We start from the raw sequence: 23,764 nt of genomic DNA on the forward strand, positions 1-23,764 counted from the left end.
CATGCTGGCTCATTATACAGAACAATAAATAATATAGAAACGAAACTATGAAAACCATGGCATCTTAAATACAATATTGTCTCAGTGTGGTTTGAACTAAGAATTGGTTGTTTGGTGAGTAGATGCATAAGGCTCTTGTATTTAATTGTGAATGTTGTTTCATAGCAAAACACAAGAACCAGGCAACCTTTTCAGTTACAACACAAGACTCTTTATTTAGTAACAAGCAGATTTTTTGTTGTTCCGTGAATCCTTCTTTGTTGATGGAAAGAGGGGTCAACAAGGAATGCCTGGTTGTGTTATAAAAAGGACAACATGAAAATATGTGCCCAACAGTTTTTACTTGGTTTGCTTGCCAAGCACATGTTATTTCCTCATAGGGCAGTGGTGGTGAACCTATGGCATGGGTGCCAGAGGTGGCACTCAGAGCCCTTTCTGAGGGCACGCACAAACAGAGTGCCCCTCACACACATCTAGGCTGGCCTGGGCTGCTGGGCTCGATTATTAGCATTAAACCTAAGACCTAGTTTTGGGGAAGCAGTGTAGGTAACCCTGTCAAGCACTGTTAAACCCCACTGATTTTCATGCAATGAACTAAAGTGCGATCCTTTACCTGGGAGTAAGCTCGGTTGCTGGCAATGGGGCTTGCTTCTGAGCAAACCCTCCTAGGGTCGTGATTCACCCGTTGGAAGAGTTGCACGGTTGCTTCAAAGCAAGGCCACCGACTATCACCAAGCTTACTCCCGAGTAACGCACGCCTCGGAGCCAACCTTTTTTCTAAACTAAAACCTCAGTATTCAGGTTAAATTGCCGTGTTGGCACTTTGCGATATATAAGTGGGTTTTGGGTTGCAATTTGGGCACTCGGTCTCGAAAAGGTTCGCCACCACTATCATAGGGAATTTTTGAACATCTCCCTAGCATAACTGCTGATGGTAAAACATTGCATCTTACAAGTGAGTTGCTGATCCTCGCTGGTTCACAGGATTATATTTTGTCTCATCAAAAGATGTTAGTAGATTGTATATTTCTTTGCCACAGAATTCAACATGCCGGACTTTCTTTGTTGTAGAATGCCCGGGTATTTTCCTACTCCATCTGTTTGAAAGTTTGATGATAGTCATTCAATGAAGCAGAAATGCTCCTGTATCAAAGTGCTATGTCCAAGGATGCACAAAATAATGGTTTTGACAAAGGCATGAATGATATTTCTCATTCGGGGCTATAAATTAATGTGGAAACGTACAATTTCCTCCACCGCTGCACCTCAACCGACCATACTAACATCTTTATCTGAGATGGAGTGTAGAACTCCTGAAAATAATCCCCAAGTCATCTTTGGATTGCTTGGCAGGCACAACGTGTGCTGTCAGTGTGCTGTTTGTGATAACGCCTCCCTTTCTTTTGTGCCTTCACACCGACGGATCAGGCCGAAGAGAAGGCTGAGCAAATCCATTCCGGGACGCAGCTCTTGCAAGCAGAAAGGGAGAAAATGCAGATGGAGCTAAGTCACAAGAAGGCCCGGATCGAGCTGGAGAAACAGGCGAACTTGCACGCGAGGAATTATGAGGTGGGTCTGGTAGCAGAACGTGGCTGGAAGCGCAAGCAATTCTGCTTCCCCTTTGAAGAAGAAGAAGAGTTTGAATTTATATCCCCCCTTTCTCTCCTGCAGGAGACTTAAAGGGGCTTACAATCTCCTTGCCCTTCCCCCCTCACAAAAAACACCCTGTGAGGTAGGTGGGGCTGAGAGAGCTCCGAGAAGCTGTGACTAGCCCAAGGTCACCCAGCTGGCGTGTGTGGGAGTGTACAGGCTAATCTGAATTCCCCAGAGAAGCCTCCATAGCTCAGGCGGCAGAGCTGGGAATCAAACCCGGTTCCTCCAGATTAGATACACGAGCTCTTAACCTCCTACACCACTGCTGCATAGGAGAAGAAAGGAGAAGGAGAAGAGTTTAGATTTATACTCTGCCTTTCTGTCCTGCAAGAAGACTCGAGGCAGCTTGCAAGCTCCTTTCCCTTCCTAACCCCACAACATTCACCCTGTGAAGTAGTTGGGGCTCGGAGAATTCTGAGAGAACTGTGACTACACCAGGTGGCCTGTATGGTATTACACCCTGCTGAGGTCCCTCTCTTCCTGAAACCTAGCCCTCCCCAGGCTTCGCCCCTGCAAATCTTCAGGAATTCCCTAACTGGCACCTCTAACTGTGAATTAGCTGCACCTGAAACAACAGAGCGTCTTGTGACACCTTCAAGACGAAGAACTGTCATATGTGAATACAATAAGAAATTGAGCAGGAAGAGCTACGAGAGAGCCAGCGTGGTGTAGTGATTAAGAGCAGGTGCACTCTAATCTGGAGAACCGGGTTTGAATCCCCGCTCTGCCACTTGAGCTGTGGAGGCTTATCTGGTGAAACAGATTAGCTTGTGCGCTCCAGTACACGCCAGCTGGGTGACCTTGGGCTAGTCACAGTTCTTTGGAGCTCTCTCAGCCCCACCCACTTCACAGGGTGTTTGTTGTGGGGGGCGGGGGAGGGAAAGGAGTTTGTAAGCCCCTTTGAGACTCCTCACAGAAGAGAAAGGGGGGATATAAATCCAAACTCTTCTTCTATATAATATCATCTATATACATATGTTAGAAGAAGAAGAAGAGTTTGGATTTATACCCCCCCTTTCTCTCCTGCAGGAGACTCAAAGGGGCTTACAATTTCCTTGCCCTTCCCCCTTCACAACAAACACCCTGCGAGGTAGGTGGGGCTGAGAGAGCTCCGAGAAGCTGTGACTAGCCCAAGGTCACCCAGCTGGCGTGTGTGGGAGTGCACAGGCTAATCTGAATTCCCCAGATAAGCCTCCACAGCTCAGGCGGCAGAGCTGGGAATCAAACCCGGTTCCTCCAGTTTAGATACACGAGCTCTTAACCTCCCACGCCACTGCTGCTCCTCTTTTGTTAGCTCTCTAGTATTCAGTATTGTAGGTTGAAAAACATACTTTAAAAAAACCTGATCTACTTGACTGTTTTATTTTCTTATTCCTTTTATCTTATCGTCTCATGTTTCTTTTTAGTATTCCGTTATTCTTGAAGAAAAATAATATGAAAAAATCCCCAAGATTACCTGAATGTGTGGGTTAGTGGGGTGTTTTCAGCTTCTGAAAGGCTCTAAAAACAGTTCTCGCCCTGAAGTGGAAGGCAGGTCTTTTTTTGCGGCTGAGGAAATTGAGTGCCAGAGGTTCGGCCCTGCGCTTTGAATAAAACGATTTTGGGGGATTACGGCTCTTCTCAGCCGAGCCCCAAATTTAGCTGAGTCAGTCACAGAAACGCTTCAAACCCCGATACGAGAAAGGGAGCCGTGCTAAGCTCACAGTGTAGTAATTACCCGGCTCGGATTCTGCCTTTCGGGAAGTCATGTGGATAAAGTTGTTTTTTTTAAAGGCATCTTTTGCCATTTTTGCATAATCCTTGCTTAGTATGTAAATCCGTAGCTTGTCTTGCTTTGATTAGCCGAGCAATTTGCCGCACCGTTTCCAATAAAACGCTAATCGATTCGGGTCGGGAGGAAACGAAAGCCGCGGTGAAAATGGGCTTTTGGAGTTCCACAAGGAGGGGGAAATGGGTTTCAGCTGTAGAGGCGACCGTGATTCGGTTGCCCAGTTTACTGGTGAAAAGTCGTAGATATGGCAAGATGTAACTGTCCTTCTGCCGGAAATCTTGCGATCGCCGATAAAGAGACTTTCGAAGTTTAATTTTTATTTTGTATATTATACAGCATCGACTAGGTTATTTTGCCTCACTTGTTATAACCTGCCTCTAGTCCCAGCGTGAAAGGCAGATGATAAGTAACATACTGTACAGTAAAACTTTATTGTGAAGCCATAGAGCATTACAATATCAAAACATATAAATCAGTATAAAATACAATAGATGTTTTCCCAACTTGAAATAAAATATATAGATCCTTAGACCCTCAATTCACCCTTCCAATGTATCTGAACTAAAATTGGACATATCTTATTCAAAATTTGATCATGGTGTTTCCTTCCATATAGTCTTAGATCAAATCTTTGAGGCTGCCAATGCAAAAAGATCAACCCTATAGGACAGTGGTGGCGAACCTTTGGTACTCCAGATGTTATGGACTACAATTCCCATCAGCCCCTGTCAGCATGGCCAATTGGCCATGCTGGCAGGGGCTGATGGGAATTGTAGTCCATAACATCTGGAGTGCCAAAGGTTCGCCACCACTGTCCTATAGGATATGGAAGGACCTGAGTCTGAAATATTTTATCGGCATCAGAACACATCTGGGGCATAGGTAGAAAGCTAAGAAGGAACATAAATATGCATTGCAATATTTCAATTTGTAAAACATTGGCCCTTTCCCATGCAAACCTTTTAAAACGTTTTGAGGCAGGGAATAAAACGTTTCCTCCGTGGAATTCTGCATTCTTCCCCCCCATGTTTTATTTCCAGCCTCAAGACATTTTCAGGGAATCCCCTTTGAAAATGATTCTTTAGGCTTGAAATGTTTTCAAAACGGCTTCGTTGCTGTGCGATCACTTTAAGAGGTTTCCCATGCCTCTCTCCTTTTTTCTGAACTTTCTCTTTGATTCCATTTTCTGAGCTAATTCTGTGTTCCCCTTGCCTGTTTTTTGAGCATTTCTTTGAGTTTTTTAAAAAAAATTTTTGGGTGGGGAGCGGTAGTTTTTGGGAGATCGTTTATACAACGTTTGGAGAATCACAGCATGAAGCTGTGGAGCCCAGAAAGATTGACTCATCAACTAACTTTTAAAAAAGGGAAAAACATGTAATGTTAGCTATGAATTTTTCAAGTCATGTTTTTCAAATGTTTTAGGAAATTTGTGTGGACAGGACCTCATAGAATCATAGAGTTGGAACAGACTCCAAAGGGACCCATCAAGTCCAACCCTGCAAATGCAGAGACACACAATCAAAAGCACTTCCTGGGACAGATGGCCATCCAGCCTCTCTTTCAAAAAAACCTCCAAAGAAGGAGACTCCCACCTCACGCTCAAAAGGTAAGCAGATTCCACTGTCGAACAGCCCTGACTGTCAGGGATGTTTTTCCTGATGTTTTAGAGTGGAATCTGCCCTTCACCCCAGCACCTTGAACTCATGACTTCTGGTCTCTGGAGCAGCAGAAAACAAACTTGCTCCCTCACCAACAAGACATCCCATCCAATATCTAAGCATGGCCTATCATTGTCACCTCTTAACCTTCTTTTCACCAGAAACATCCCCAGCTCCCTAAGTCTCTCCTCCTGCGTAGAGGCGTGTGGATTCCAGACCTTTTACCATTGTGGTTGCCCTCTTCTGGACCTGTTCCAGCTTGTCAATGTTCTTCTTGTCAATATCCTTCTTCCATACGCGTGTGATTGGTGTTTTGGAATATGCTTGCCACAGGAGGTGGGTGGTGATGGCCACTAATCTGGATAGCTTTAAAAAGAGGGCCCAGACAGATTTTATGGAGGGAGAAGTCGATTTATGGCTACCTTCAATCTTGATCCTCTTTGATCTGAGAGATTGCCAAATGCCTTAACAGATCCAGGAATTAACAAGGAGCAACAGCCTGTAAGAGCCATTGCGTTCACATCCTACATGTATGAGCTCCTAAAAAAGGCACCTGAAATTGGGCCACTCTTGAGGTAGCAGAGAGCTGGACTAGATGGACTCTGGTCTGATCCAGCTGGCTTGTTCTTATGTTCTTATGTTCTTATGTTCTTGAATTGCGGTGTCCAGAACTGTACACAGTATTCAAGGCGAAGTCTAACCAATGCAGAATAGAAAGGTCCAATGACATCCCTCGATCTTGACCCTATACTCCAATTGATACAACTCAAAATCTCATAGGCTCGGTTGGTTTTGTTTTCAGTCCTTTGGTAGGTGCCGAGAGTCCTCATTCATTGAAGACTGATCTTCCTTTTTTCATGAGGATGGGAGAACTGTACTTCTCGGTAATTCAGGTCTGTTTGGTTCCTATTTTCTGATCATTGGGCTAACAAATGCCCTAATGGGCAGAAGGAAAGAAATCAAAGCACTGCAGAAGAAATAGTGCAAACTGCATCTGGTTTATACCTGTGACTACAAATAGCCTGGATATTGTATTGTTTTGTCGAAGGCTTTCACGGCCGGAATCACTGGGGTGCTGTGTGGTTTCCAGGCTGTATGGACGTGTTCTAGCATTCGTTTTGCCTGCATCTGTGGCTGGCATCTTCAGAGCATCTGATATTAGGAAAGCAAGTGGAGTAAATATACCTGTTGGAGTGTTCAGGGTGGGGGAAAGAACCACTGTCTGTTAACAAGTAAAGGGTGCAATTTTTTAAAAGGATTTTTATTGATATTTTGGATTGATATGTTTACATGTATTTTACAACCTTTTATTACATCTGTAATATCATTTTACCCCCTTTTTTCCCTCCCTCCCTCCCCCTCCCTCCCTCCATATTTTTCTTCTCTTCTTCAAATGTGCAGCAGCAGGTTCATTCTTTCAACTCTTCTTTTCCATCTATCTTCTGTAATTCCAACTTCAATCAACCAGTCTGTGAATTCCGTCCAAATCATCATCATGTCCATTTGTTTTTCTTGCCATATCTGGTTTCTTGACATTCCAAATATTTCTAATTGTACTTGTTCCCATACATATTCCAGCCATTTCTGTGTTGTCCATATTTTCTTATCTTTCCATCCCAACGCTATTACAGCATGAACTGCTCTTATCATTATTTAAACAATGACCTCAGTCTTTGTTCTATTTATTATCAGTTATTCCTAGAAGTAATACGTCTACATTTATCCTTAATCATACTTTTACATAGCTTTCTATATACGGCAAGACATGTTTCTTTCTTTTTTTTTGAGTTTCATAAATGTTTATTAAAGTTTACAACATTACAAAAAAACATACAGTATATATCAGTTAAAACTTTTTACACGAAATTGACTTAAAAAAGGAGAGAAAAAAATTTCTTTTCAGTATGTAGACCCCTATTGGGGATTGTCATATCCATAATGTACAGCTTATTCAACTAAACTTAGGCAAGACATGTTTCCACATTTGTTTAACCTCTTCACATTCCGTCCACATATGAAGATATATAGCATTTTTATCCCCACAATGCCAGCACTTTGGACTGAGCCCTTTTATCGTATATGCCAATTGTTAGTAAAGGGTGCAATTAGCAAGCTAGATTTACATGTGTTGAGTGAGATCCACCCATTAGCATGTGAGTAACAATGAAGATCGCAAGGTCAATAGGTGAGGGCATCTGAATAGAAGCAGCCTGGCCTTTGTTCCCTTCGATTGTTTATTGTCTATAGTCATCCTGTGTTTGTATGGAGCTGATTAGTCACTGTCTTAACAGTGTTGTATGGTTGTCAGGGTTTTTAAAAATTTCTCCCCTTTTTCTAGCGGGAGGTGGACCGTAACCAAGACCTCCTGAAGCAAATCAAGCAGTATCAGGAAAAGGAGACAGAGATGGAGAATAAGCTTAAAGAACAAATCAACGTCAATAAGGCCTGCCAAAAGGGTGTGGAGGCTCTGAACAAAAAACTCCAAGAGAAGGAAAACCAGCTCACGGAAGCGGATGAGGTGAGCATAACCTCCTGAAGCAGACTTTAGGGCCAATAGCTGTCTGTGGTCTATTTTTCTTAGATTTTAATTTGTTGCTTCATTTATGCCCTGGCCTTTCTTCCTAGTGGCTTACCTCTCCTCTCCTCCATTTTATCCTCCCCCCCACCCAAAAGTTTGAATTTACATCCCCCTCCCCTTTCTCTCCTGTAAGGAGACTCAAAGGGGCTTGCAATCTCCTTTCCCTTCCCCCCCCACCACAAACACTCTTTGAGGTGGGTGGAACTGGGAGAGCCCAGAAGAACCGTGACAAGCCCAAGGTCACCCAGCTGGCGTGTGTTGGAGTGCACAAGCTAATCTGGTTCCCCAGATAAGCCTCCACAGTTCATGGTAGAGTGGGGAATCGAACCTGGTTCTCCAGATTAGAGTGCACCTGCTCTTAACCACTACACCACCCTGTGAGGTTGATTAGGGTCACAGAGTGTGACTAGCCCGAGGTCACCCAGCGAGTGTTCATGACAGAACGTGGATTTGAATTGGGGTCTCCAAGATCCTACTCTGATAGTCGAATGGGGTTTGGGTGGGGAGGCAGACGAGAGTGGTTAGGCTGACGGGAAAGGAAGCTGGAACCCAAGTTGTGACTGGAGACCATCGGGACAGTTGAGGTAACGTAGAATTTAATACTGTGGGAAAAGCCGTATGAGTCGGTGGATGTTTTCATCGGCAACATCCACGTACATGGATCAGCAGTGGCGTAGGAGGTTAAGAGCTTGTGTATCTAATCTGGAGGAACCGGGTTTGATTCCCAGCTCTGCCGCCCTGAGCTGTGGAAGGCTTATCTGGGGGGGAATTCAGATTAGCCTGTGCACTCCCACACGCCAGCTGGGTGACCTTGGAGGCTGAAGTCACCAGCTTCTAGGAGCTTCCTCTCAGCCCTGTTCTACATCATCACAGGAATTGTTTGTTGTGAGGGGAAGAGGCAAAGGAGATTATCCAGCCCCGTGAGTCTCCTACAGGAGAGAAAGGGGGGATATAAATCCAAACTCTTCTTCTTCTTCTTCTACATCCAGTAATATTTAATGTTTCAGAACTCGTGAGACATTTCAGGAGGGCTTGGAATATTGATATGGTTGGAATATGGAACTGTAGCCAAACAACCGTTGTAGCTATGAAAATTGCCGTATTCCTTTTTTTCATGTTTTGACATGGTCGGATCAGATTGATATAAAAAGTAAAGGCCCCATTTCTCATTGAATTCTATTCAGCCTCAGTTTCCATTGCTGGAGAAAATATTCATGATCCGTCGTTGGATCCATTTGTGCCCTCCCGACAGGCGCTTTGTTTCCATCTTTGAAAGCCGCCGTTTGCTTTCGCCCGCTTGAAGTTCCTCACTCAACGGGTGGCGACAGATAAGAAAGGGCGGTTTTTAACCTTTGTTTCAAAGTACATTTTTTAATGGGCCTGATTTACGTATGAGTCGTTTCCTTGCTCTTGACCGCAGCAGCTCGTCGGTTTCAATGTTCAGCCCGGAAGACTATCCTTCCTTCTTTCTCTTTTTCAGAAATCTACGGCCTTGAAAGCTAAGGTGTCCGAATTGCAGTGGGGCTTAATTAACAAGGACATGCAGATCAGCAGCCAGGAGTTGGAGAAGAAAGAGATGTCAGAACAGCTGGAGGCGCAACGCAAGTGAGTCGAGGATTATCAACTGCCGGGAAATCAAGGCCTCAGCAGCTAGTCCCGCTCAGCAAAACTTTCCAACAGCTTTTCGGGGTTTTTTTCCTCCCCTTGTTCAAAGGGTTGCTGTGATCTGGATGTGCAGTGTTGAAAATTTGATAAAACCAAGAAAAGAAAACTGCCCTCAAAATGAATGATAATTAGAGCCTCCCCCTTTCCTTCTAGATGCAAAATTCACCTCAGGAGCAGCAGTGGCGTAGTGGTTAAGAGCAGGTGCACTCTAATCTCACTCTAATCTGGAGAACCGGGTTTGATTCCACGCTCTGCCGCTTGAGCTGTGGAGGCTTATCTGGGGAACTAGATTAGCCTGTGCACTCCAGCACATGCCAGCTGGGTGACCTTGGGCTAGTAGAGATAGAGGCTCTTGTGAAAGAAAGTCACCTTTGGCCAGGACAACCCCAGCATTAATTCAACCAATTCCCGCCGAATCCAACGCACTAAATATTCAGATGGTCACGTGCCATCTACTAATTCCTAAATGCTCCTGAGAAAGGTGCCTTTCCTTGTGCCTTTTCAGCATTGTTCATTTCACTAAGTGGGTATTTTATGTCTTTGTGACACAGGCAGTGGAAAGAGGCCTGCCAGCAAATCCAGGCCCTGCAAGCCAAGCTAAACCAGATGGCTGGCAAGGAGCAGAGGATTCAGGTGAGATTTCAAGCTGCACTCCTCTTATTGGTTGCTAGACAGCACGAGGTCCGTGAATTTTTGAGCTTGTGGGACCCTTTGGAATTTCAGCCCAGGGTGGTCAGTATAATCAAACGAATAAGAAGCTAGGAAGAGTGTGAATATTAGAGGGCACCAAGAATGTGTTCACACTCTATTAAACTGAGTGGCAATATCAAAATGTATAGGCATCTAGCCAAATAGTAAATAGTAAATAGGCATCTAGCCAAATAGTAAATAGTAAAATAGTAAAGCAACAAAACTGTATTCCATAAACAGAACCTATATATAGGTTACTACACTGTAATATATAGGTAGTGGGATCCAAAAATTTTAGTAACAGGTTCCCATGATGGTGGGATTCAAACTGTGGCGTGCCAGCCAGTGGAGCTAAAGCGGGTGATGGGGACTGACGGCAGTGGCGGCGGGCATTCGAGGGGTGGGAGAGGGCATTCCGGGGGGGGGGCTGTGGCAAGGACACAGCCGCTGTGCGCCCGATCCGGGTGAAGCGTGAGGATAATGAATGCCGCGGAAGCAGGCTGCCATGCCGCTGAACCTCCTGTTAGGAGCTGCTTCAAGTTCTGCTGCGCTACTGCTGGAGAGAGGCGTAACTAAAGGCAAAAATCGCGTGGCAAAATCTGCAATTAGTGGCAACCCCTCTGCGGCACACACAGAATGAGTTGAAAGTAACCTACTCTCGGGAACCTATGAGAACCTGCTGGATCCCACCTCTGGTTACTACGCTGTATACCCACACTGGTCGGTAAAATCACCAAATAGCTGCTGCAGGAGGCAGGGCTGAGATTTAACAGACCCTGGACTAGTCACAGTTCTTCAAAACTCTCTCAGATCCACCTGCCTCACAAGGTGTCTGTTGTGGGGAGTGGAAGGGAAAGGAGCTTGTAAGCCACCTTGAGTCTCCTTACAGGAGAGAAACATTTTGAGGCAGGGAATAAAACGTTTCCTCCGTGGAATTCTGCATTCTTTCCCCCCCACATTTTATTTCCAGCCTCAAGACATTTTCAGGGAATCCCCTTTGAAAATGAATCTTTAGGCTTGAAATGTTTTCAAAACGGCTTCGTTGCTGTGCGATCACTTTAAGAGGCTTCCCACACCTCTCTCCTTTTTCTGAACTTTCTCTTTGATTCCATTTTCTGAGCTAATTCTCTGTTCCCCTTGCCTATTTTTTGAGCATTTCTTTTGAGTTTTTTTATTTTTGGGGGGTGGGGGGCGGTAGTCTTTGGGAGATCGTTTATACAAGGTTTGGAGAATCACAGCATGAAGCTGTGAAGCCCAGAAAGATTGACTCATCAACTAACTTCTAAAAAGGGAAAGACATGTAATGTTGGCCGTGAATTTTTCAAGTCATGTTTTTCAAATGTTTTAGGAGATTTGTGTGGACAGGACCTCCTAGAATCATAGAGTTGGAACAGACCCCAAGGGCCATCCAGTCCAACCACCTGCACCAATGCAGAAACACACAATCAAAGCACTCCTGACAGATGGGCCATCCAGCCTCTCTTTAAAAAACCTCCAAAGAAGGAGAGTCCACCACACTCTGAGGTAGTTCATTCCACTGTCGAACAGCCCTGACTGTCAGGATGTTTTTCCTGATGTTTAGGTGGAATCTCTTTTCCTTCACCTTGAATTCATGACTTCTGGTCTCTGGAGCAGCAGAAAACAAGCTTGCTCCCTCACCAACAAGACATCCCATCCAATAGCTAAGCATGGCTATCATGTCAATTCTTAACCTTCCCTTCACACCAAACTAAACTTCCCCAGCTCCCTAAGTCTCTCCTCGTAGGGCATGGATTCCAGACCTTTGACCAGTGTGGTTGCCCTCTTCTGGACCTGTTCCAGCTTGTCAATATCCTTCTTCACGCAACATATGATTGGTGTTTGGAATATGCTGCCACAGGAGGTGGTGATGGCCACTAATCTGGAAAGCTTTAAAAAGGGCTTGGACAGATTGATGGTGGAGAAGTCGATCTCTGGCTACCAATCTTGATCTGAGATTGCAAATGCCTTAACAGTGGGGTATAAATCCAAACTCTTCTTCTTCTTAAGTTTGCAAGACCAGAGCAGGGCTATTAATGATAGGACATTTTGGATTATATGGAGTCGCCATGAATTGGGAGTGACGTGCCAGCCCTTCACACACACACACCAGGGCATGAGACCAAAAGGAAATCGCAACAAGAAGCAAATTTGAGGATAACGCCCCCCCCCCAAGCCACTTTTATTTCTGTCTCAAGTTTTCAACTTTGTGTAGAAATGAGAACAATTGTGAATCGGATGTAGAGTCATAGAGCTGGAAGGGTTCATTAAGTCCAACCTTGCAGGAATACATGATCAGTGTAGTGTAGTGTAGTGTGATATGGAACTACTCAAGTTAACTCAAGTAACCTTTAATGGCATATCAGAAGAAGGAGAGTTTGGGTTTATACCCCACATTTCTCTCCTTTAAGAAGACTCAAGGTGGCCTTGCGAGGTAGGTGGGGCTGAGAGAGTTCTGAGAGAACTGTGAGTAGCCCAAGGTCACCCAGCAGAAATGTAGGAGTGCGGAAACACATCTGGTTCACCGGATAATCCTCCGCTACTCAGATGGAGGAGTGGGGAATCAAACCCAGTTCTCCAGATTTGAATCCACCTACTCTACACCACTACACCACGCTGGCTCTCAATTTTTTTTTAATTAACATACCAAAAAACCTCAAGATAAAACACAGCTACGCCCAATTATAAATTAAGAATTAAAGAGGGACATTTCAAAAGTTCACTCCGAACAAGAAGGGTTAACAGAAGTTTGAGCAATTTCTTCATATTTGAGAACAATTTGTTCCATGACTTCAGCGAAGACGTTTGCTGTTATTTCGACTGTTCTGTGATATTTGTCGCTCAGCAAGTGTTTGACCAACTTGATACCTTTTAAGCGGACAGAATTTATTTTAACAAGATGATGTTTAGCCGGAATACATTGGAGGTGAAATTGGTTACAATCTGTAAATAAATGGGTAAGTGTGTCCGGCACATTGCATCCATGGAATCATAGAATCATAAGGCAAGGACTAAATATGTAAAGGTTATTTATTTTTATTTCTTTTTTTTATACAAATACATGTAAGAACATAAATGTAAATTTAAATTTGTGTTGGATTATGTACAGAAATATGACTAAGTTAGGAAAGAAGAAGACTTAAGTAAAGTATAAATCTTATATTTTAGGAATGAAGTTATTAGGAAGTTAGAATAAGATACTGCTTAAATAATATAAAACAGAGGATGTAAAAAGAAATTTAGCAGAATAGTAAGGAAGATATGTTATAAAAGTTCTATAAGATGATGTTGTAATGTTAGTTGATGCAAAAGGAACCAGGATTAAGACGACGAAGTAGATATGATTTAATTGAAAGGCATTTGTAATATTTTAAAAGTATTTAAATAATGTATGTATGATTTATGTTGAATTGTCAATAAAATTATTTAAAAAAATAGAATCATAGAGTTGGAAGAGACCCCAAGGGCCATCAAGTCCAACCCCCTCCAATGCAGGAACATTTTGGAGACCAAGTCTTTCCTGTTGTAGTGCTTTCTTCTATCTGCCGTATGTTGATTTGATGAAAAAATATTTAAGCAACCCAACGTAAAAGCTCGTCAGGTAGAAAAAAAGCGTACCAGGTGGTGAAACATGACGTTTAAAATGTTATAAGAAGAGGATATCTCAGATATTTGCGGTGAGCAAGTCCTGGGAGCAACAGACCCCAAAGTACGGCAATGTCTCTCATGAGATATGCTCTGGTTTAATATATTATTGGTATTGCAAATTTTGTTTGTAGACTAATTCAGAACGAAAATTCAACCTAGATCAGGGGTAGGGAACCTGCGGCTCGAGAGCCGCATGCAGCTCTTCTGCTCTTGCACTGTGGCTCCATGAGCCGAGCCGCTGGCCCCATCCTTGCCCGCCCTGCAGGCAGCAGGGCGGACGCATCCATGCGCTTCTCAGAATGAGCGGAGTAAAAGGTAAAAAAAACCCCAATCTATACAGTGTTATCTTTATTTTAAATGTCAAAAATTATTTGCGGCTCCAAGTGTTTTCTTTTCCCATGGAAAACGGGTCCAAATGGCTCTTTGAGTGTTAAAGGTTCCCTACCCCTGACCTAGATAAACCCAGGAACCACAAAACTATTTTGGCGTGCGCTTGTAAAGGTCAGCTTTGCCGGATTTATCTGCCCGCTCTCTTTTCCTTTCGACAGGACTTGGAGCTCAAGTTGTCTCTGCAGGAGCAAGATGCGGTCGTCGTCCGGAACATGAAGGCCGATTTGGCCCGGTTCCCCAAAATGGAACGGGAGCTACAGCAGCTCAGGGAGGAGAACACATATCTCAGGTTCGAAGTCGATCATTGTGGTTTGCATGCGTGCACGTTTGTTTTAGTCTCTTCTGTTGTCTTTCACATTGATGCCACAAAGTTCTGTGCCCTGGGGACTGGTAGTTTACCCTCTTTTTCGGCCGGGCCGCTGCCTGCGTGCATCTTGTAGAAGCCTCCGTGGCTACATGTGGAAGTGGGGCACTGCTTTGAGATCGGGGTGGCGGAGAATGTGGCCGGTGGGCTGCCTTTAATGTAGGATGCTGTTGCTCTTCCATTCTCAGGGAAATGAAAGAAAACAACGGGCTGCTCAAAGAGGAAGTGGGCTGGCTCCAGTGGAAACTGGAGCGCTACGAGAAAGTCCAAGCCGATCTAGTGGCGTTGGAATTAGCGAATGAGGTGAGAGTTTGCGTGAGGGGGTTTATTCTCCTTCCCCGATTTGTGGTATTTTCCCCCCTCTTAATGTGCATAATGATACGGCTGGCCTCCACCCAGGCCAGAGCCTTTACAGCTCTGGCCCCGGCCTGGTGGAACGCTCTCCCACCAGCTGTCCGGGCCCTGCGGGATCTTAATGAGTTCCGCAGGGCCTGCAAGACTGAGCTGTTCCGCTGGGCCTTTGGGGAGGCTAGCCGCTGATGGGCCCCCTCTCCTCTCGCTTAATAACATCAGGTGGATCCTACCGCCCCTCCCTTTTGGGTTTTTGAGAGAATTGATAGTAGGTGCCATCTTTTGTGTTGATTTTAATGCTGCATTTTAATGGGGTAGGGTTTATATTTATTAGAGCCTGTATTAACTGATATTTAACGGATTTTAATCTGATATATGTGCTCTATTTTATATGTTGTTCACCGCCCTGAGCCCTCCAGGGGAGGGCGGTATATAAACCTAATAATAATAATAATAATAATAATAATAATAATAATAATAATAATAATAATAATAATAATAATAATAATATTGTGATAAAACCTGCCAGGGCCCCAAAACAAGGACCAGGCTACTGTCAAGAATTTCATATCGAGTTCATGATGTATCGCTTAACAGCAGGGTCTCCAACCTTTCTGAGCCTGTATGAGCCAAGAAGGGGTGGTGAATGCCACTCCAAAATGGCCACCGCAAGAGGCGGAGCCAAACCTCAAATGACTGTTGTGGGAGCCGAGCAGTGGTGGGATTCAAAAATTTTAGTAACAGGTTCCGATGGTAGTGGGATTCAAACAGTGGCGTAGCGCCAATGGAGCTGGGCAGGGCATGACGGGGGCGTGGCCAGGCATTCCGGGGTGGGGCATTCCTGGGCGGGGCTGTGGGAAGGATGCAGGGCGCGCGCGCCCCAGGTACAGTTCCCCTTCGCCCCGCCTCTAGATTCAAATAATGACTGTTTAAAGTATTAAAAAAGCAATATAACGAAAGGTAGTATATTATTTCTTCTTTATATAATTATATTGATTGATTTTAAATAATAACATAAGTAAAGAGAGAAACCAAAAACTGTTTACAATTGTTAACATATTACAAACATATCTAATTGTCTATCTCTCTCAATCCCCCCAACTAAAACATCCTATATTGCCTCCCTCCTTCCCATATTTCTCTCCCTCCCTACTGTCTGCTTCCCCTTCAGATTCCTATAACTACTTTATCTATTCCACTTGAAAGAAAGCTAACAGAGGGAGAGATCCAAAATCCTTAATCTAAAAGAGTAGTTTAAACTCCTCTCTTTCCAATATAAATTTCAAGGGGAAAAAAAGGAAATGAAAAATCTTTACCTATAATACTTTCCCAACCTTTATACCAATGAACAAAAAAATTAGAATTACTATATATTGTATTATTTCGTACAGTTCATACACACGTGGGGGGTGCCATGGGGGGCTGGGGGGCCCCAGGGGCCCCGGGGGGGGGGCGATTTTGCATCCCCCAATTGACAAGATTTGTTGTACCCAGGGACAGAGATTACCTCCTTGTCCCTAGTGGAGTTAATCATTAGTAACCGGTTCTCCGAACTGAGAAAATTTCAGTAACCGATTCTACCGAATAGGTGCGAACAGGCTGCATCCCACCTCTGGAGCTGAGCCACATGGAACAATTGCCTCACACTATCTGCGAACACAGGGGGAATATCCTAATTCTTCAGCTACTATCTGTTCTTGCAGTTGTGGAATTCCCTTTGATTTGAATGAGGGGAGCCGGTAATAAGAATGATGAGGACTCGTGTACTAGATATCAATAAAAAAATGTGGAAAACACCGTCAGTCCCGTTGCTACTACAATTGATACCCGTATATCAATACCTGTGTCAAACAAACCATTTACTTAGTGAGGTGAAAAAGTGATGAGTCGGTGTGCGTTTTGGTATAAATCAACCAAATGAATGGTTAAATGAGGGGAGGTCAGAGTCTCTAATTTTATCTTTATCGTGTAGAATTGTGGAATCATAGAATTGGAAGAGACCCCAAGGGACATCAAGTCCAACCCCCTGCTAAGCAGGAACACGTAATCAAAGCACTCCTGACAGATGGCCATCCAGTCTCTGTTTAAAAACATCCTAAGAAGGAGACTCCACCACCCTCCGAGGCAGTGCATTCCACTGTCGAACGGCCCTTAATATCAAAAAGTTTTTCCTGATGTTTAGGTGGAATCTCTTTTCCTTCACCTTGAACCCATGACTCCTGGTCCTAGTCTCTGGAGCAGCAGAAGACAAGCTTGCTCCCTCACCAACATGACATCCCTTCCAATATCTAAACATGGCTATCATGTCACCTCTTGACCTTCTCTTCACCAAACTGAACATATCCAGCTCCCTAACTGCCAATAACGGCATCTGGGATGCCGAAATCACCTAGAGGTAGATTGTGTATGGTGAATGCTTGGGGAAACGCCTGGAATTTTACACTCTGACCGTTACTGTTGTCCATGGCTCTTAATACAGCGTGCGATCAATAGAATTGATCGCTGTGTCTTGGCACGGACGCAGTTGTTAGGACGCAGGGCTGCTGTTGAGAGTGTTAATGGACGCAGTCCAGTCTACTTGACGGCATAGACTGGAAGGACATAAAACATGAAAGTTTGTCAGGGGAAGCGTAGCCGATTCGGGATTCTCGGATTGCAGGCGACTCGGTTAAACCATGATTTATGGGCAGATTTTGTGGTGGGCCGACAGGAGAGAAGATTAAAAAACAGATAGCAATTATCCTTTGTCCCTCCGATAAAGATATTTTGGCTTCCGTTCTAGAGTAAGCGTGGAGCAGCAGTGGCGTAGGAGGTTAAAAGCTCGTGTATCTAATCTGGAGGAACCGGGTTTGATTCCCAGCTCTGCCGTCTGAGCTGTGGAGGCTTATCTGGGGAATTCAGATTAGCCTGTACACTCCCACACACACCAGCTGGGTGACTTTGGGCTAGTCACAGTTCTTCGGAGCTCTCTCAGCCCCACCTACCTCACAGGGTGTTTGTTGTGAGGGGGGAAGGGCAAGGAGATTGTCAGCCCCTTTGAGTCTCCTACAGGAGAGAAAGGGGGGATATAAATCCAAACTCCTCCTCTTCCTCCTCCTCCTCCTCCTCCTCCTCCTCTTCTTCTTCTTCTTCTTCTTCTTCATTCCTTGTTTCTCTCCATGCGTAGTATCATCTGGCAAACGCCGCTTGGGCACAGGTGACGTAAACATTTGGCAGATCCATGTGAGCTCAACGGCTGTCTGCACAAAATGGACTCTTGGCCAACTCACGCAGGATAACAGACATTGCGAGTGTGATTGAATACCTTTGGGATATGTCTCAGTGACTTAAGTTGGATTGACTGAATGGACGACGTTAACCCTGCCTTGTTTCTTTTTTCAGAAACTTCAGGGAAAGTTGGACGCATGGGAGAAGCTCGGGGAGAGCTCCGGGTTAAGTATCAAGTAAGCATTTAAAATTCTGAGATCTGGTTTTTATTATACTATCATCAAGGGGAACACTTTATTTCCCTTCCTCCTCCATATGAAGGGTCTTCCTTCTGTTTTCGTAGACCAGCAACCCAACATAGTGCGTGCTGACACATTTCCTCATATCCTCTGAGTGTGGGTGGACATGGGTGGGGCTTTCGCCCAACAAGGCTTCTTATTGGCTGCAGAGATCTGATTGGCCTGGCCTATCCTGTTAAGCAAAGCTTCTGCCCGAAATGTGGAAAAGAAAGAGTCAGCGTGGTTGAGAGTGGTGGACTCTAATCTGGAGAACCAGGTTGGATTCCTCCGCTTCTTCACATAAGTTGATTTTGTTTCCCTGCTCCTACACATGCTAGCCTCCCTTGCTCCTACACATGAAGCCTGCTGGGTGACCTTAGGCTGGTCACAGTTCTCTTAGAACTCTTTCAGCCCCACCTATTTCACAAGGTGCCCACTGTGGGGAGTGGAGTTTGAGACTCCTTGGGGTTGAGAAAAGCGGGGTATAAATCCACACACTTCCTTCTTTTTCTCTCTTACTATCAAAGTTATACCTAATCTCACACCTGGGTGTTCTGCGGCCAGCTTAGCTGCACATGGCAACCAATTTGTGCTTGTCTACCTCGCTGAGACAGCTGTTTTGCAGTTCTGCCCGCCCCCTGGGTCAGAACTCTTAAGATGATTGCAAAGCCGCCAAGGTTGGAGTCCCTTATCTTGGGCAATATGTGTATATCTGAGAGTTTTGTGTATTTGAGAACTTGCAAGGAGAGGCATTGGTGATTTTCCAGTCTCTGTCAGATCCAACAGGGCATTACTTCAGATGGTATTTTTCGATCTTGCCCGAATGTTCGGTGCCTTTTCCTCTCACTCTAAACCATGTTACTGTTTAGAACTTGACTACCGTCCAGTCCTAAAATGTGTCGCATTTGGAAACATCGAGCTGCAAGGGATCTCAAGGGGTCGTCTAGTCCACCCGCTGCACAGCTCAGGGAATTCACAACTGCCTTCCCATTCACTCCTCCAGTGACCCCTGCTCTATGTTCAGAGGAAGGAGAAAAATAAGAACATAAGAACAAGCCAGCTGGATCAGACCAGAGTCCATCTAGTCCAGCTCTCTGCTACTCGCAGTGGCCCACCAGGTGCCTTTGGGAGCTCATGTGCAGGAGGTGAAAGCAAGGGCCTTCTGCTGCTGCTGCTCCCGAGCACCTGGTCTGTTAAGGCATTTGCAATCTCAGATCAAAGAGGATCAAGATTGGTAGCCATAGATCGACTTCTCTTCCATAAATCTGTCCAAGCCCTTTTTAAAGCTATCCAGGTGAGTGGCCATCACCACCTCCTGTGGCAGCAGATTCGAAACACCAATCACACGTTGCGTGAAGAAGTGTTTCCTTTTATTAGTCCTAATTCTTCCCCCCAGCATTTTCAATGGATGCCCCCTGGTTCTAGTATTGTGAGAAAGAGAGAAAAATTTCTCTCTGTCAACATTTTCTACCCCATGCATAATTTTATAGACTTCAATCATATCCCCACTCAGACGTCTTCTCTCCAAACTAAAGAGCCCCAAATGCTGCAGCCTCTCCTCATAAGGAAGGTGCTCCAGTCCCTCAATCCTCCTCGTTGCCCTTCTCTGCACTTTTTCTATCTCTTCGATATCCTTTTTGAAATGTGGCGACCAGAACTGAACACAGTACTCTAAGTGTGGTCGCACCACGGCTTTATGTAAGGGCATAACAATCCTTGCAGTTTTATTCTCAATTCCTTTCCTAAAAATCCTCCAGAGTTTCTGGTCAGTTTAGCCTGGAAGAGAATTCCTTCCTGATCCCAAGCAGTGATCGATCAGCATTTCCCTGGGTTTTAAGAAAGGGTCACGGGAGGCGAGTGCAGATTTGGCCCTTCCTGCCCTCACTCTCGTGATACGCTTCTCCTGATCTGGTTTGCAGGACTGCTGTGCTAAAGTCAGAGTTCTGTTGAGGTGTGTGAGCAAAGATTTCCAAGCAACAGGAGCGAATGCTCCGGGGGTTTCCTGTTAAGATCTATTGCCTCATTATATCCGGCCTTTTCTCCAGCACTTGAAGACTAAACTTTCTGACAAATTGCTCGCAGTGGCGTGCTTGTTCTGTTGATACGACTTCCTTCTGCTTCTAAAAGCCATTGTGGCCGTGACGCTCTTTCACTGAAAATGGTGTTCTGTCTTGGGAGCCCCGCACGTCGGGCTCCTGGGATCCCTCCCCTCTCCAACTTGCCTTCCAACAGGCGAAAGCGACGAAATATACAAGCTTTTATCCAGTTTGGGCTGTTTAATGTTTAATTAGGTAATTTCTCCGCGGGAGAAAAATGGAACCAAGAGAGACATTTTTTTCCTACGTAGGCAAATAATCACTTCGTTTAAAATTGGAATTATCGGTACCGACTGAAGTCGGCCCGCGAGGGTCGCAAGGAAGAGGCGAGACGCAGCGATATCATCCGGTGGAGAGAAGCCAGTGGCAGGAAGCGTGATCCGTGGATCTGGCAACTCTGCCGTAGTCTGGTCCCTGGCACCTTTTATTAGGGTTTGCCAAGAGGCGGGTCGGGAGGCGGGAGAGCGGGAGAATATTGTACAGTACATGACTCATGGGGCTGCGTACGTGAGAGAGGAAACGTTCCTGTCCAGGCCTAATCCATACCTGGGGGTATGCACCCCTTTGTCCCTTTGTCCGGGACATCTTGTGACAGTGAGTCAGGCATCTCATGACCTGTGACTCATGGAGGGGTCTTGTGACAGGTGAGCGTGTGCGCCCAGAAGGGCACAGATGGCACGGGCATTCCCGCGCTCTCTCTGAGGCTCTGCTGGGTTCGCGGGGCTCACCCCTACAACCGGCGTCCGTTGTTTTCGCACTGCTGCGGATATTGCTTCACTCCCAGGAAGGGAAAAACGGAACGGCTGTCCAGAAAAAAACGGCTGTCCAGTGGTGCCGGATAGGAAGAATTGTTGAGCTTTTCAGCCTGTTGGCATAAGTTGCATGTATAGTTTTGAGGCAGGAATACAGCTACTCTGGTTAAAATAGTTTCAAGTTTTGCACTGCAGAAATGGAGCAAGATTTGTGGCCGGTGTCACCTCAGAGGCCAACTCAGTTTCCAGGAAGATAATTTCAGTGGCTAGCCTGCACTAAGAAAGCTAAATTCTAGTCTAGTGGCACTTTAGAAATTAACAAAAGGTCGAACAGTCTTGTAGCTCTGTAGCCGAAAACTCTTCTCAGATTTAATTCACAAACAAAAAATCTACAGAAAGAGAAAAGAAATACAGCTACCCATATCTATATACAGTGGAACCTCGGTTTTCGTTGGTAATCCGTCCGAAAAGAATCGATGAAAACGGAAACCGATGAAAACCGAGGCAAACTTTTCCATAGGAATCAATGTAAATCCAATTAATCTGTTCTAGGCACCCCAAAAAACATACCAAAACCACATTTTTTGATGACTAAACATAGTGTTTAATGCTGAAAACAGTCACAAACAATAACACTAGGACCAGCTTCAGAGCCAGTGGATCAATGTCATACCAGAAAGCTGTCCAAAGAGGTATGTTTCTGACGCCTCTTTAAGATTTGTCTGAAATGGGGCAAGACATTGTCATTGAACGAGTTGCAGACCACGACTATATAACAACTTTGTCAGTTGATTTTTCTCCACAAACCCCTGCACCTTACTGCAAATCAATGAAAACCGAGACAAATTTTTCAATTTTTCAATTTTTCTATTTTTGAAAAAATAGATGAAAACCGAAACTGATGAAAACCGAAGGCAATGAAAACCGAGGTTCCACTGTATATTCAAACACATTGGATCTTAAAATTATAACACTACTATCGTTTTGAGAGAACATTGTATGGTTTTAAAATCCATTCTCTTCCCACCTTTGGTTCCAAAACAGCAATAAGCATCTAATAATCAGGTACTTATGTCTTAATCATAAATCATCTAACTGTTATTCTTCTTCTTATGTAATCGATTCAGCCTCAAAGAAAAAACACGGTTCCCATTTTTCAAACTCTTCTTTTGACCGTCTTGTTGACATAATTTGTTAATTTGGCCATTTGTAGGTGAAAAATCTTGTGGAACTTTCAGGGTCTCCTGGGCTGGAATCTTTGGATTTCCACGTTATAAGTTTTCGAGAGTCAAACCTCCCTTCACCAGGTACAAAAGTGAAGAATTGGCAATGGTTGCTTACGCCCCTGAAATCTAATTGGTCTTTAAGGCCCCTTCCGCGCGTGCAGAATAATGAAGAAGAAGAGTTTGGATTCATATCCCCCCTTTCTCTCCTGCAGGAGACTCAAAGGGGCTTACAATCTCCTTGCCCTTCCCCCCTCACAACAAACACCCTGTGAGGTAGGTGGGGCTGAGAGAGCTCCGAAGAACTGTGACTAGCCCAAGGTCACCCAGCTGGCGTGTGTGGGAGTGCACAGGCTAACCTGAATTCCCCAGATAAGCCTCCACAGCTCAGGCAGCAGAGCTGGGAATCAAACCCGGTTCCTCCAGATTAGATACACGAGCTCTTAACCTCCTATGCCACTTTCAATCCACTTTCAATCCACTTTCACAGTTGTTTGCAAGTGGATGTTGCTATTCCGCACAGTAAAATCTAGCTGCAAAGTGTGTTGAAAGTGGATTGGAAGTGAATTATTTTGCATGTGTGGAAGGGGCCTAAAGGGTCTATTTGCAGTCTTGGGTTTTTCAAGTTGATAACCACCAGATGGCACAGTTCCTCTGGCTGGTTTGAGAAGCCGATTTGCTTTCAGTCTGTCAGGCCGCTTGGCGGTAGATTACATTTCTTTCAAGCCCGGGAGGATTATAAACATGTGGGGGGCAGGTGAGAGATTGTAACCTGCCCTTCTGATAAACAGCCAAGAGGCAAGGCAGCTATCTACAGGTACCTGGCAGGAAAATGGTTGTTCCCTTTTTGAGTGGGCTTTGGCCAGTGACGAGCGCACTAGCTTTAAAAAGAAAAAAGGCTCTCTAGATGCCCTTGTGATGTTTATATCTGTAGTTGCTAGCTCTTGCCTAGTAAACCTGCTTTCCACAGAAGAAAAGATTATTCGGCGTGCCAAGGCTGCGGCCTGCCAGGCGGAAGACTCCCACTTAGCTACGTGAGACTCTGTCCCCTTCCGCACATGCAGAATAATGTGCTTTCAATCCACTTCCAATGCACTTTGCAGCTGGATTTTACTGTGCTCAATAGCAAAATCCACTTGCAAACGATGGATTGAAAGTGCATTATTCTGCATGTGCGGAAGGCAGAGGTGTAGCTACTAGAGGGCTGGGGAGTGCGCGTTGCACCGGGCGCATTGCTGCCTGAGGGGCAGCAAAAATTTCAGGGTTTTTTGTATTTTTTATTGTTTTCCAGTTTTTGGCCTGCAGGGGGTGCAGTTTTTAGGCTAGCATCACCAACATTTCAGGGAATTTTCAGGGGGCTCTCCTGATGGTACCACCCAAGTTAGGTGAGGCTTGGTTCAAGGGGGCCAAAGTTATGGACTC

The 23,764-nt window shown here is 44.9% G+C and overlaps 1 protein-coding gene across 1 annotated transcript in view; it reads left to right on the forward strand.

Annotated features, from left to right (window-relative positions):
- Positions 1–23,764, forward strand: part of LOC125431387 (mitotic spindle assembly checkpoint protein MAD1-like) — a 30,041-nt gene that overhangs the window by 5,096 nt on the left and 1,181 nt on the right. Inside the window, exons 3-9 of the mRNA XM_048494149.1 lie at positions 1,429–1,569; positions 7,421–7,600; positions 9,141–9,265; positions 9,877–9,958; positions 14,230–14,360; positions 14,624–14,738; positions 18,168–18,229. Of these exons, the coding sequence (XP_048350106.1) occupies positions 1,429–1,569; positions 7,421–7,600; positions 9,141–9,265; positions 9,877–9,958; positions 14,230–14,360; positions 14,624–14,738; positions 18,168–18,229 (836 nt within the window). The remainder of the gene's footprint in view (positions 1–1,428; positions 1,570–7,420; positions 7,601–9,140; positions 9,266–9,876; positions 9,959–14,229; positions 14,361–14,623; positions 14,739–18,167; positions 18,230–23,764) is intronic.

Source organism: Sphaerodactylus townsendi, linkage group LG04, assembly GCF_021028975.2.
Source record: "Sphaerodactylus townsendi isolate TG3544 linkage group LG04, MPM_Stown_v2.3, whole genome shotgun sequence".
Classification (NCBI taxonomy): domain Eukaryota; kingdom Metazoa; phylum Chordata; class Lepidosauria; order Squamata; family Sphaerodactylidae; genus Sphaerodactylus; species Sphaerodactylus townsendi.